The sequence below is a fragment of the Lepus europaeus genome, chromosome 4 (assembly GCF_033115175.1).
Source record: "Lepus europaeus isolate LE1 chromosome 4, mLepTim1.pri, whole genome shotgun sequence".
Lineage (NCBI taxonomy): Eukaryota > Metazoa > Chordata > Mammalia > Lagomorpha > Leporidae > Lepus > Lepus europaeus.
In genome coordinates, this window is record NC_084830.1 from 39,937,422 (window position 1) to 39,950,472 (window position 13,051).

Genomic DNA, 13,051 nt, shown 5'->3' on the forward strand with positions numbered 1-13,051 from the left:
CTTAAAATTTATAAAGGAAATAGCAACAAAATTCCAAGGAGAAATAGACAATTCCGTGATCATAAAGAAAAATTTCCATGTGTCATTCCTAGTAAATGAAAGGTTAAACAAAAAAATAAGTAAGTATGAGATTTGATTATGGTACTACAGTCAAGTCTGACTTAAAAGACACACAGAACCTACAGCCAATAGCAACAAGACATCAGTTTTGGACAATGCTAGCCAAGGGGCAGGTTCACCCTGTCCTGATGGAGCCGACAAGGCTGCCATAGTGCATATTATCTCTCTTATTTGAGGCCTGACCGCTCGCCACCTAACAAGAACCTGCTGGAGAACAAACAGCACAGACTTTCCTCAATTTCTTCCACGCTAAGGGGGAGTACTGTCTAGACTGTGTGAACAGCCTCTTCTGGGACTCAGGTGAGAGAAGGGGAGGCATAGGCAACTGGTAGCACTGACTGCTTACTGTCCCTAAGAAGCCTAGTCCCTCAATTTTTGGAGTGTCTGGTAATCAAACCTTTTGGTGGAAAGAAATAAAACATAGTGTCTAGTTCTTCTAACTTATTCATAAGTCATTTAGCAATAGCCATTATATAGCCAATGGTCAGCACTTAAGAACTAATTACTCCGAAAAAAGAAAGGCAAAATGAAATGAAAGTAACACACATACTTTGGCTACACTAAAACATCTTCTTACAGAGCAACCATGGCAAGTCATTTTTCTTGCTATTTCTACTAGGGTGCCAACACTGGTTAACCTAGTAACGCTGATGTCACACACTGTGGAGAGGATGAACTGGATTTTGAAAACTCAAATACCTTCAGAGACCAGACAGGTAAATTCAAAGGGTTATGACAACAGAAGCAGCTGCTACTCAACTCTAAAATGCTGTTATTTGGAAATGTGGACACAAAACTATCAAATATATCAATTTTTCACAAGAAAACATGACCTGGATTTTTATCTTCACATTTTAGACTTTGGCAGTTTAATTTACACATTTAAAAAACTGCAAGACAAATAAACCATTAACTTTGGGTCAGCTGGAACACCAACTTCCAAGCTTTGCTGCAGATGGACAGACTCGATGAATTTTATACTTGAAAGAGACCTGAGAGGAACTTGGTGCATGTGTGCACGCACACCATGTTGCCCAGAAACATTTTCTTTAAGTACAAGACTACAAAGAAGACTGATGTAGTAAATAAATACAGGTCCGGCTGCTGTGGCTGAAAAGGAAGCCCGCCCTGCTGAGCTACTGCTCAATGTTCCCCTTCACTCTCAGTGACCTCAAAGTACCTCCAGAGAAGTTGGTTTAAAAACCACTGATCCAGGCCAAACCTTGAGATTCCAACAGAAAAGTGAAGTCAACTGCTTATTAAAATTATCGTTGAAATTCCAAAATACACCTTGGGTTAAAATCTTGGGTTTTCTTATTCCTGACTGAATGTTACCATACCAATGCAATAGCTACTGATAATAAATTAGAGCTTCGGTTTACTGAGCACTTACCATAAGCAAGGCACTGTGCTTGATCATGTACCATTTACCTATACTACAACTCTGAGACATGGATGTCCTTCTCTGTGCCTTGCAGATGAAGTAACTGAGGTTGTGAGATGGTAAGTTACTTGTACAGTCAGAAAACCAGTAACGCAGAATTAGGCAATGAACCGGGGGCCATGCACTCGAGATGTAACCTTTACACAGTGCTGCATTCGGTGCTCCCTGGAAACCACTCTTTCCCAAAGCACCAAGATGGACAAACATGCCAACAAGGACGAGGGAAGAACAGGTATCAAAGGAAGACTGGGAATCTTTCACATGGGAAAAAAAAAAAACACCTGTGTTTGGAAACAATAAATGTTCACAAGACACATATCAAAGACTATGAAAGACTATAATACCTTAAGCTATGTTTATCCCTTTGTTGGTAATGCATAAACCTCCTGAAGCAGGCAATTTTAGAACAAATTATTTTAGAAGAAATAATCACACTTTAAATAATGGGTTGTCAGTCTATTAATGACATCAATTGGTTGAAAAACGGGATGAACAAGTTTCATTCATCTTTTGAGGTAAAGATTTTGATAGGAATCTCTTATGCTTTGCCACAAGATGCCCTGGGTTGGGGCTGGCACTATGGTGTAGTGGTTAAAGCCATCGCCTGCAGTGCTGGCATCCCATATGGGCGCCAGTTCGAGTCCTGGCTGCTCCACTTCCAAACCAGTTCTCTGCTATGGCCTGGGAAAGCAGTACAAGATTGCTCAAGTCCTTGGGCCCCTGGACCCACATGGGAGACCCAAATAAAGCTCCTTGCTCCTGGCTCCTGGCTTCAGATTAGCCCAGCTCTGGACATTGCAGCCACTTGGAACATGAACCAGCAGATGGAAGACCTCTCTCTCTCTGCCTCTGCCTCTCTGTAACTCTGCCTTTCAAATAAATAAATAAATATTTAAAAAAAGAAAAGAAATGCCCTGGGTACCATTCTCCAAAACCAATCCTTAAAATGGGAGGCTCATTGTGATATTTCTTAAGTTCTGATGCCAGAGAACCAGAAAACAGTATGAAGAGCATGAGTTATTCAAAGATTGTAGCAGTGAGGGTGAGGGCTTCTAATGGCACTGGTTGATCTAAAAAAACACCAACTGGTATCCCTGAATTCTTGACTCAAAGTATGATGCAAAACACAAGGATGAAAAGAATGTGAGGCTTAAGAAGTTGAAAATTAAATGCACAGTTCAATCCTACAGGTTGCCAAATTCTATCAGTTATATTCGCTTTCTTTCTTCATAAGACATTTAGTGATACTCTGATTAGGAAAGCAGTATGGGGACACATAACAAGATTCAGAGTGCTCACACAGTGCTCTGAACTTGTAGTCTGTAGGCAAACCTCATCCAAACCATTTACTTTGTAAGAATAGCTACATTCCAAACCTCACCACTCTTCAAAGTCCCAACCAAAAAACTAGAGGTTCAGCCTACCATGTCCTGGGATGGTCAAGTCAAAATCAAATCTGGAAAAAAGGCCTATAAATTAGTTGTCAGACACTGTTGCTTTATATTGGTTTCTGAGGGTTCTAGATTAAGAAGGAAAGAACATTATTTTAGATAGGACTAAGACATAATGATGAGTTTACTTCTCAGAGATTCTACAGTGGTGTGCTAGCTAGCTTCAGACTCTGGGCTTTTGGAAGTTAGATGATAAACAAGCTCTTGATAGTGGTTCAATAAGACTACAAGCTCAACCCACTGTAATCCCAAGTCCACGTGTATATACTTTAATAGCTCTATTTGGTAAAAACACAATTACCATATTGATTTCCTAGATAAATCAATCATGATAGGAGTAGCCAAGTAAAAAACCATTAGAGGGAGTCTGGCATGTTGTTCAGCAGGTTAAGCTACTGCCTGCGATGTTAATTCTTTATGATCGTTGGTTCGAGTTCCAGGTGCTCCACTCCTGATTCAGCTCTCTACTAATGTGCCTGGGAAAGCAGCAGAATATAGCCCAAGCACTTGGGCTCTAGCCACCTGTCTTGGGAGACCTAGATGAAGTTCTAGGCCCCTGGCTTTGGTCTGGCCCAGCCCTGGCTGTTATGGCCACTTGGGGAGTGAACCAGTAAATGGAAAATGAGCTCTCCTTCCCTCTCTCTCTAACTCTGCCTTTCAAATAAGAAGATACATCTTAAAAAAAAAAAAAATGAGAGGTCTCTTCCCTACCATGAGAGAAAAATCACCTGTTCATGCCAGGTGTGCCCAACAACATTCCATCTTCAAATGAAAATCTTAAAGACAAGCAAAAGTGGCGTGAGCACACTGCTCACATTCTCAGAATGCCAACTTCTGCCATATTTCTGTGTTATCCTTAAAACATACGTGTGGCTTTATGGAGAGTTCCTTCTGACCAAATGACTGATGAGGAAACAATTTTAGCCTGGTTTATACAAGCTGGCCCTAGGCAAGAGCAAACTGCTATAGGATTCTAACTGCACTCAGAGCTGGCCCTGGTGGGCAGAACTGAAATCACCATGTATTGTCTACATTTCAGTACAAAGATGGTCTGAGGTAGGAAGTTACATTGATTGATAGGCTACAGCTAACAGTATAACTGGATAAAGATTTATAAGGAACAAACTGGAGAATTGATGGTTAAGAGTCTGAAAATGTAGTGATAGAGTAGAATTCTCGAAATTAGGAGCACAATTGTAAAATATTTTTGTTGACGTGAATGTAAACCAAAGGCCTCAATACAGAGGAAGCTTTTAAACACAGACTAAACAATCCACTCTGTGGATGTCAATCAGCCTTTTCTCCCGTATTTGCTTATTATGCTCAGGAACAAAAGGGCTACGGTGGCAGGAAGGAGTGCCCAGATCTTAAAGCACAGATTTCTCCCTGAAGTTCATTTGCCCATTGCTGAACAGCTGCCAGAAGCAGAGCAGCCACCAACCTTAAGCTCTAAATGTGGTGCCACCAGAGGGTTCATCCAACTTTTTTAGTGTCAAAAAGTGCCCTGGACCCCTTCCATCCAATATTTGCCCTCGATGACATTCCTTGCTTACAAAGCTCCCAGATCATTCTTAGTCAGGGTCTTAGCTGTAGCTTGTTTCCTTGGGAGTCTGAGCTTTTTGAAATCTTGCCTACCTGTTGATTCTGTGAGCTACCTGCTACTCTTTTAATCAATTATTTTACAGGAACCACATCTTAGATGGAAAATACACAGAAAAAGAAGAAAATAATTCAAACCACAAAGCAAGGAGGATCACTTTTCAGAGTTAAAAGAACTAAAGATCTATAAAAAGTAAACAAAAGAAATAGAGATAATACTGAAATAGGTCTAAAAGTGTTTCTTTGGAAATGAGTAGCCAAGGGCAAAAAGTAATCTAAGAAAATAAGCCTTTGCTAAAACCTAGAGCTAAGTGCACAATGACAAAAACAGGTTGCTCCTCCATCAGAATATGAATTACATGAGGGCACAGTGGTTTGTGTGGTTCATTATAGTATTCCCAGGACCTGAATAGTGCTTCAAATATTTATTTACTGAGGCATCCAAATATTTGTTGAACAAACACTAGCTGGTCTCAATGAGATGTATCAGGGAAAGGACCAGTTAGCTCTCCATGATAAAATGATTTGATTCTTCCCTTCACAGTCTGAAAGAACTGCATCCGTCTGTGGTCAGGCTCTCTTGAGGGCACAACTAATAATCTCCTAGATTGTGGAACACTTGGGTTTGGAATAGGAACCTGTTCCAACAGCAGAGCCTCCCAGGAGAAATATTATCCTTTCTGTACATACACACATCACACACCTACCCTAATTTTGAAGACCCAGAGAAAGCACAGTACTTTCCCTACTACAGCAACAGTTTCATCAGTGAAGGTAAGCTTGTTGTTTCTACATTTAAAACACAAAAGCGTTATTTATTCAATTGACTTGAAACACTTCTCAATATCTTTGTCATTTTACATGACTGCTATCCTACTTTCAGAATAGCTAAAGCTATTTTCAGAGTTTTCCCTGAGAAACAAAGAAGTTAATTACACCAAACATATTCTTTCCTCGCCTATGCATTTGTTTTAAAGGGCAAAGAATAAGGAAGAAAGATGACAGCAGGAAAAGGTCCATTAGACTCTTCTAAAAGCAGAAAAATGAAAAATGTTTAAAACCACTGTACCATCTAAAAATAGATTTTTTTCCTTAAAAGTTTGTGTGTCCATTTCTTCTCCATCCTTTTATTTTTAATTGTATAGAGACATTTTAATAGTACATATTAACAGGTGGAGAGGAAAGTTTTTTTTGGCTCACTTCCCTTTAGACTATTTAAAAGTGGAATGACCCCATGCTGTTCCAAACACAATACATGGCTTTGCTTTTGCCTAGACCTCAATGAAGGCAATTCAAAAAGAAAAATACAATATTCCTGTTTCCATTTTCCCTAGATCAGTCTCAGCCCTTTCTGGATGAAATCAGTCTCTCATGGGACATCAACCTCACAATCTGAGAAACAATGCTCTAGATACGAAACAAAAGGAAAACCGGCAACCATTTGTTTTTCCACTTGGGAGAGTTAGACTGTACAACATCCTTTTCATTTCAAAGCTAAGTTACTATTCAGAACTGTAAATTAACTCTGCATAATACAAGTGATTTCAGGCTCAGATAATAAAGAAAAAATTTAGGTTCCTTATTTCAAGCAATCTCTGAAACAAAACTGAAGAACCAGGATATCCCAGACAGATACTTTCAGGTTGTGATAAATTTGACTTAAAAATTTTATGTGGAAAGTAAATAACATATAAATCAGGGAACAATGATAAACATGCACACTAATATTTATTTATCACATGATATAGTATCCTTAAAACACTTTCAAGGAGCTTAAACCAAAGTTTAGCAAGCTAAATGGTCCATTGCCTGTTTTTGTAAACACAATTTTATTGAAACACAGCCCCACTCATTTGTTTATATACTGCCTGTGAGTGCTTTTGTGCCACAATTGCTGAGTTGAACAGAGACTATATGATCTGCAAAATCAGAAATATTTGGCCCTTTACAGGAAAAGTCTGTAATGCTTGCTCTAAAGCATTGGGTCTTGAACTTTAACATTCATAAGAAACACTAGGACAGCCTCTTAAAACAGTTTCCTGGACTCTCCCTTCAGATGATGACTGGGTAGGTTGGGGTGGGGTACATCAACTCAACTTTCTAAGAAACTAATGAGCTGCTGGTCTATGAACTGAACTTTGAGAGCCACAGCTCAAAGCCATTTCATATAATCACAATGACCATAAGTGTCTAAATTCTATAATAGGTTAGTTGATAAAAAAAAACAAAAAACAAAAAAAACTGAGGAACAAAAGAGGAATGAGATAGATCTTTTGACTTACTTGGAATTCTTGGTGGCAAAGAAGATACAATTGGTTGCCCTAATCATCAAATAATTCTTTAGCACCTCTGCCCAACACTAACTCCCAGTAAATGTTGGATATTAAACAGGGACCAATAGGAATCAAAGGCAATTGGGTTTGAGGTGAAAACCCAAGCTGCTCCTCTGAGAATCTATAAAACACATTTTTGTAAAAGCCAAGGTATTTGCAGCTATAATTTAGGAGTTTCCTGGACTATAGTCATAAACTGAAGTACTGAAGTATAACATTTGAAAGATTTGTGACACATATAGTTTATAATCCAACAGTTCAAACAAATGATGAATTTTTAATTCATCAATTTATTTCATATAATTATTGAAATTCTAACAAGTATGTGTACAGCTCATAGAGAAAATAGAGAATGTGAACTAATTTGTTTAAAACTAGGATGAAGCAGAACAAAAAAGGATGATATGAAAACCACCTAAAAATACCAGAATAGTTTTAACTTGGACACTGCAATAGAGGTAGAAGGCAAAGATTTGGGGGGAAATTTTTCTTTGCTGATTTAGAGGAAGAGGAAAAACCACCTTTCTCTTTATTCAGTGTCCATCGAGACTCTACCATGCCCAGAGGTATTGTGCTCATGTAAGCCATCAGGGATGAAGATAAATAAACACCGTTCCTGCCTTCAACAAGTTCATCATCTAGTGAGAGCGAATGTAAATAACGGAAATACTGCAATACTGTATGAGGTCAGTTGTATATGTTAAGTCCTATGAAAGCTTAGAGAGTGAGTTGATTAAATATGCTTGGAAGAAAGGTCAAAGAGGCCTTCACTAAAAACAACTGCTTTAACTGAGACCTGAAGGAACTGAGCAGGTGAATAAGAGTAGGTAGAGAGTCCACAAGAGATTACAATATCTCCAACAGTCCATGGAGGGAGGGAGTGATACACACTTGAGTTTAAAAATAGGCCAGTTTGGTGAGCAGAGTACATAACGTGGGAAGGGACAAGATGGGAGGCTGGACAGGGTCTCATATGAAGAGTCTTGGGCACCATCTTAAAACCAGGCCTGTATTTCTTCAGCTTTAGGGAAATGATGAAGATTTTCAATTCTAAAATTAAATGTACAGATTTGCATTTTAAAAAAATCACTTTGGCACCCATAGAGGAAAGAGACAGAAGGCTAGGGATTTTATTTTTGATCTAACAAAACTTTGTATGCAAGACACTGATGAGAAGGAGAGGAGTAGAGCTGAATAGAGGTTTAAAAAAAGTCACTCAATTTTTATCTAAATGAAGTTCATAAAAATGAAGCAAAGATTGGAATTGAAACATTATATTCTGGATCTTAGGAAATGCTATCCTACTTATCCAATAAAGTCAAAGGTGTTAAAGAACAGCTAAAGATGACATATGGTCCAGACTGAAATGACTGTCAGTTCATAGTGTTCAAATCTTGGACAAATCCTAACTTCCCTGGGCTTCAGTTTCTTCACCTATATAATAAAGGGTTCAAAGTTCTTAACCTGAACCACATACAGATGTATACTTCTAAATAATTGGTTTCCACTATACCACTCATTTTACTTATTTAAATAAAAAAAATCTTCTTATTTTGAAAAAGAGTTAATGACACAAAAGAAGAAGGATTGTGTGATCTTTGGGGTCACTTAGAAACTTTCAAATTATAAGATCTTGGTCATTCAATACAGGAACTAAAAGAATATGCTGCTGGCTGAAGACAACTACGAATGGGCAAAAGGAAAAGCACAATACCACAGACCAAAAATAAAAATTATTTGTAGTGATGAAAAGTCAAAGTCAAGTTGATATTATTCATATTTTACCTTTCCATTCCCCCTTCTATCCCTTTCTCCTTCTGTAAGATTAGGTTGATACTGGTATTACATGACTATTTGATGGCCTGTTTCTTTTGTATCCTTAAACACACTGCAGTATGATTTATAAGGGGAAAAAAAAACCCTCATTAGTAAAGGCAATGAGGAAATTTAGGTGTACAGCTGTAACACCCTAAATACACCCAATTGTGTCTGACTTTGGAGGCTACATAGGGTTGGGCTTCATTAGAAGTTGGATGGCAGAGGCCAGCGCCGTGGCTCAATAGGCTAATCCTCCGCCTGCGGCACTGGCACACCGGGTTCTAGTCCCAGTCGGAGTGCTGGATTCTGTCCTGGTTGCCCCTCTTCCAGGCCAGCTCTCTGCTATGGCCCAGGAGTGCAGTGGAGGATGGCCCAAGTGCTTGGGCCCTGCACCCGCACAGGAGACCAGGAGAAGCACCTGGCTCCTGGCTTCAGATCAGTGCGATGCGCCGGCCACAGCGGCCATTGGAGGGTGAACCAATGGTAAAGGAAGACCTTTCTCTCTGTCTCTCTCTCTCTCTCACTGTCCACTCTGCCTGTCAAAAAAAAAAAAAAAAAAGAAGTTGGATGCCAGAAAGTTTCGTTTGTAAGAAATATTATATAATAAAGAATTTGGCAAAGTTGACAATCAAATAAAGAAGGGAAGAACAAAAAGCCTTCTTGATAATTAGCCTAGACACACAACCACTTGGGAAAGAAGCTTGGTAAGGCTTGGTAAGTAAAAAACAAAACAAACAAACAAAAAGTAAAAAAAAAAAAAGAATTGGTTTTAAAAAGATATGTGCAGGTCAAAAAGTAGCTGTTACCCATCTTATAATTATAGGTATTCAATAGCAATGATGCATCTCTCCCCTGTCCTTATCATGGCATTCTAAGATAAGGAACTTTAGTCTAAATGGTAAGAGTTTTTAAGATCATTGTAAGCATTCAAACCAAAATGCAAACTAAAATGTAGCTAACAGTAGTTAGGAAGGAAACCAGTTTAACAAAAAAAATTTTAACACAGTTCAAAATTAGTTATAAAACATATTGGCATCAGAAAAAAATGTGAATGAATGATGTAATTATCACTTGACAGTATTCCTACTACATACTTTATTTTAGTCAAAATAAAACCATCAAAAGGCTTCTGATTAGTCAATGAAAGTCTCAGTGCATCATCTGTTCAGTGTTCAAAAGGATATCTTGTACTGGTTTGAAAAACCACTGAAAATTTTAATAATATTATTTGTAATATCCTTTTAAATTACAGCCACTTAGTATTTAAAAAGCTTTTCTATTCTAGACATGAGTCTACAATGAGGTAGTCAGCCAACTATTCAACTGAACAACAATGGAAGACCTTCAAACCTGCAAAAGCAAATCTAGGCAGTTTTAAAAATAGAATCGATATTAAATTCATGGGGGTTTCATCTCTTAACAATAGGAGGGGAAAAGGGCTCTTACCCGTTCTCAGAAAGTTCTTCTAGAGAAAAACTACAAAAACAACCCATTTGTCTTCTTTCCTTCATGAGACTTATCAGCCTAACAGATCTGTATGGGAGAGCAGGTTCCTGTCTCTACAGGTAGCTCTTTCTTCCCACACCTCCCTAGCAATTTACATCTCTCTAAAGCAGAAGCAAGTAACTGAGGCACCTAAGGCAATCTTTAGTGACACTGTTCTTGCCTGACTTGTGGTTTCTTTTAATAACTATCTTACGGAGAATACAGTCACTTTTTAGTAAAACACTGTCTGCAGTCCCAAAGCCTCCCAATAATTTGCTTCAGAAAAACTATGCCAAATGAACAAAATCGTTCTTTACAAAAACATTAAATTGCTTCACTTTTAGTCCAGGCAATCTAGATTATACCTGTATGTTCTGTGAATTAAAAAAAAAAAAACAAAAAAACCTGCATTTCTAGAGGAACTACCATACTTCATTCAGAAAAGCAACATATTCGCCAGGTATAAGGTATTTAGGTATTATTCATAATCATATTTCATTATTAAACCCTATCTTAAGCAAATTCACTAAAGACATAGCCAAATGACACAAAATACAAATAGGGAGCTTTAATTTTCAAAAAAATTGCTCAAAATATGACTTGTCCAAAAATGTGAAGGAATCCCCTGCTGTGTTTAAAAATAAAGGCATATTTATAGTTTATTCCAGAACAGAACATCAACTATTTTTCATTGAGGGCATGAAGAACTTAACCACTCACCTCCATTTCCACAGCAGCAATACCTTGGTCATAATGACCCATCAGATTAGGGAAAAATGTCATGTTGTAGGCCATTTTCATACATCTGGGAACAGTAATTGGTTCACAGGTGAAGAGACTGTGCCCCCTTATGAGGGGTAGAAACATACATGTCAACAGAAATGCAAACATGTCCACTGTCTTCAGATTCCCGATATTACCACATGTCTTAGGTTAACTGCTCTCTTCATCCTCAGAGGATTCCCATCCAAAGGCAAAATGTTCAAATTCCTCATCTCATTATTTTACCATTTTGAAGGAAGCTGTTTTCCTGAAAATGAGTTCTGGGTCAATTACTGTAAAAACAACCAAGAGGGTGTATCAGCAATATTTGTCATAAACGCCAATGCGGGTATCACAGTGCAGATTTTCATCCTGGGAAATGAACTGCGGAAAACGATGGAAAATTCCATCGTAGCAAGATACTCTGCACCTGCCCTAGCCAAGTGTGTGTTTGTGTCTTAGTTTTCAACAATAAAAGCGAATGATGGTTAGAGACGGTGTCATTTGCTGATACACCTCATCTGTAGGGACTGATGGCAGTTTGTGCCCCATGGAACTCGGGCTCCAAGGTGCGCACAGCATGAATGATTTGGAGAAAAAAGGTAATGGTGGCGGTTAGGACTAAGTTAACAGGAATTAATAGAATCGTAAAATATAAGGGCTCTTGTAGGAATCTTATTATGCACAAGAAATTCGGGGTCCTGGGGAATTTCTTCAAATCTAAAGAGTTCTTAAACTTTTTAAAGATTCTAAAGAGCCAGGTTTTGTGACAGTCTTCTGGAAATATACTTTTCCTGTTTTTCAAAAGGTCACCTAGAAGGAGACTTCTAAGAGCGAGTAAGTGGTATGGTTTCCATGGGCCGGCGTGGGGGAAGCGGCAGTGGTGCCCACCAAAGAGGAACGTGAGCCCATCTGTCCTGGGAGGGCCACCGAAGTCCTTGGGGAAAGAAGGGTGCGGGCCCCGAATGACGAATAAGCTCCCCCTGTCCCCACCCAGCGCACCGGTGCCCCCTTGCAGCGCCCCGGTCCCGGGCACCTGCTCCAGGCCTGGAGCCGGGCAGCCGCGGCGTCCCGGCCAGCAGCGCGCCACGGGGACCCGGCGTCGCCCCCACTTCCCTGGAAACCTGCGCTGCTGCCGGCCGGCCCGCCGCCGCCTTCCCCGCACCTGCGGCTCCAAGCGCCAGGCCCGCCCGCCCCATCCCGGACGCCGCCGCCCGGCACCCTCAGGTTCCGGGCCGCCCACCCCACCCCGGACGCGGCCCCAGCCCGCCCTGCACCCCTCCAGGCCCACCCCGCTCCCCTCAGGGCCCGCCCGGCCGTCCGCCCAGTCGGGGCCGGAGGAGCCTCACCTCGGACAGCGGTCGAAGGCCTCGCTCCCTCCCCGGCCCCGTCCAGCCCCACCGCCCCGCGCGACCACAGACGACTCCGGGGAATGTCCGGGCTCGAGCCGCAGGGGGAGCCGCACGGGGAGCGAGAGCTGAGCGATCCCGCGAGACTGCGCCGCCAGGTCGGGCGGGCAGGTCCGGGCTCGCGGCGGCGGCGGCGGCGGCGGCGGGACTGGTCCTCCGTGTGGGCCCCGCCCGCGCCGCGCCCGCAGACCCGGCTCGGCGGGTGACCGTCCCGGTGCCAGGGACGGCCTGGGGCCGGGGAGTCCCCTCCGCCTTGCGGTCCGTGAAGGCACCCGAGGCGCAGGGCCGTGCCCTGCTTGCTCTCCAGCCCTGAGGGCTTCACCGGTGAAGGACTCTTAGAAGCTCCTGGTGATCCTCAAGGTAAAGGCTCTTTTGAAAAGAACCCACTGAACTTCGGGTTTGGGGACCTGAGAATCCTTAAACAGAGCCAGTTTGCTCTGTAGTCAGTTGCCCCGGTGACCCGAGTTAGAAAGCGGGCAACATCCTGGATAATTGTCCAAAACAAAACAAAACAAAACAAACCACTTTTCTTATTTATCAGAGAGGGTGGGTTGCTACCTCGGAGCACAAGGGACAGTGGAATTCCAATCCTAGTGGATCCTACAGCTTTACTGATGGAAAACCTTAACA

General features: G+C 41.1%; 1 protein-coding gene and 1 long non-coding RNA gene across 4 annotated transcripts in view; one reads left to right on the plus strand and one right to left on the minus strand.

The window, feature by feature from the left end:
* The window catches only part of FZD6 (frizzled class receptor 6), a 34,385-nt gene extending 21,918 nt beyond the window's left edge, over positions 1 to 12,467 (minus strand). The window contains exons 1-2 of one of the 2 annotated variants that reach the window (XM_062188151.1): positions 12,362 to 12,467; positions 10,971 to 11,280 (exon numbers count right to left, since the gene is read on the minus strand). In XM_062188151.1, coding sequence (XP_062044135.1) covers positions 10,971 to 11,141 — 171 coding nt within the window. In that variant the 5' untranslated portion in view covers positions 11,142 to 11,280; positions 12,362 to 12,467. Of the gene's footprint in view, positions 1 to 10,970; positions 11,306 to 12,361 lie in introns of both variants that reach the window. The other variant, XM_062188150.1, reaches the window with a different exon arrangement.
* A 171-nt stretch (positions 12,468 to 12,638) lies between these two features.
* The window catches only part of LOC133758315 (uncharacterized), a 79,243-nt gene continuing 78,830 nt past the window's right edge, over positions 12,639 to 13,051 (plus strand). For both annotated transcript variants that reach the window (XR_009865783.1, XR_009865782.1), the window contains exon 1: positions 12,639 to 12,781. This is a non-coding gene — a long non-coding RNA (uncharacterized LOC133758315). The remainder of the gene's footprint in view (positions 12,782 to 13,051) is intronic.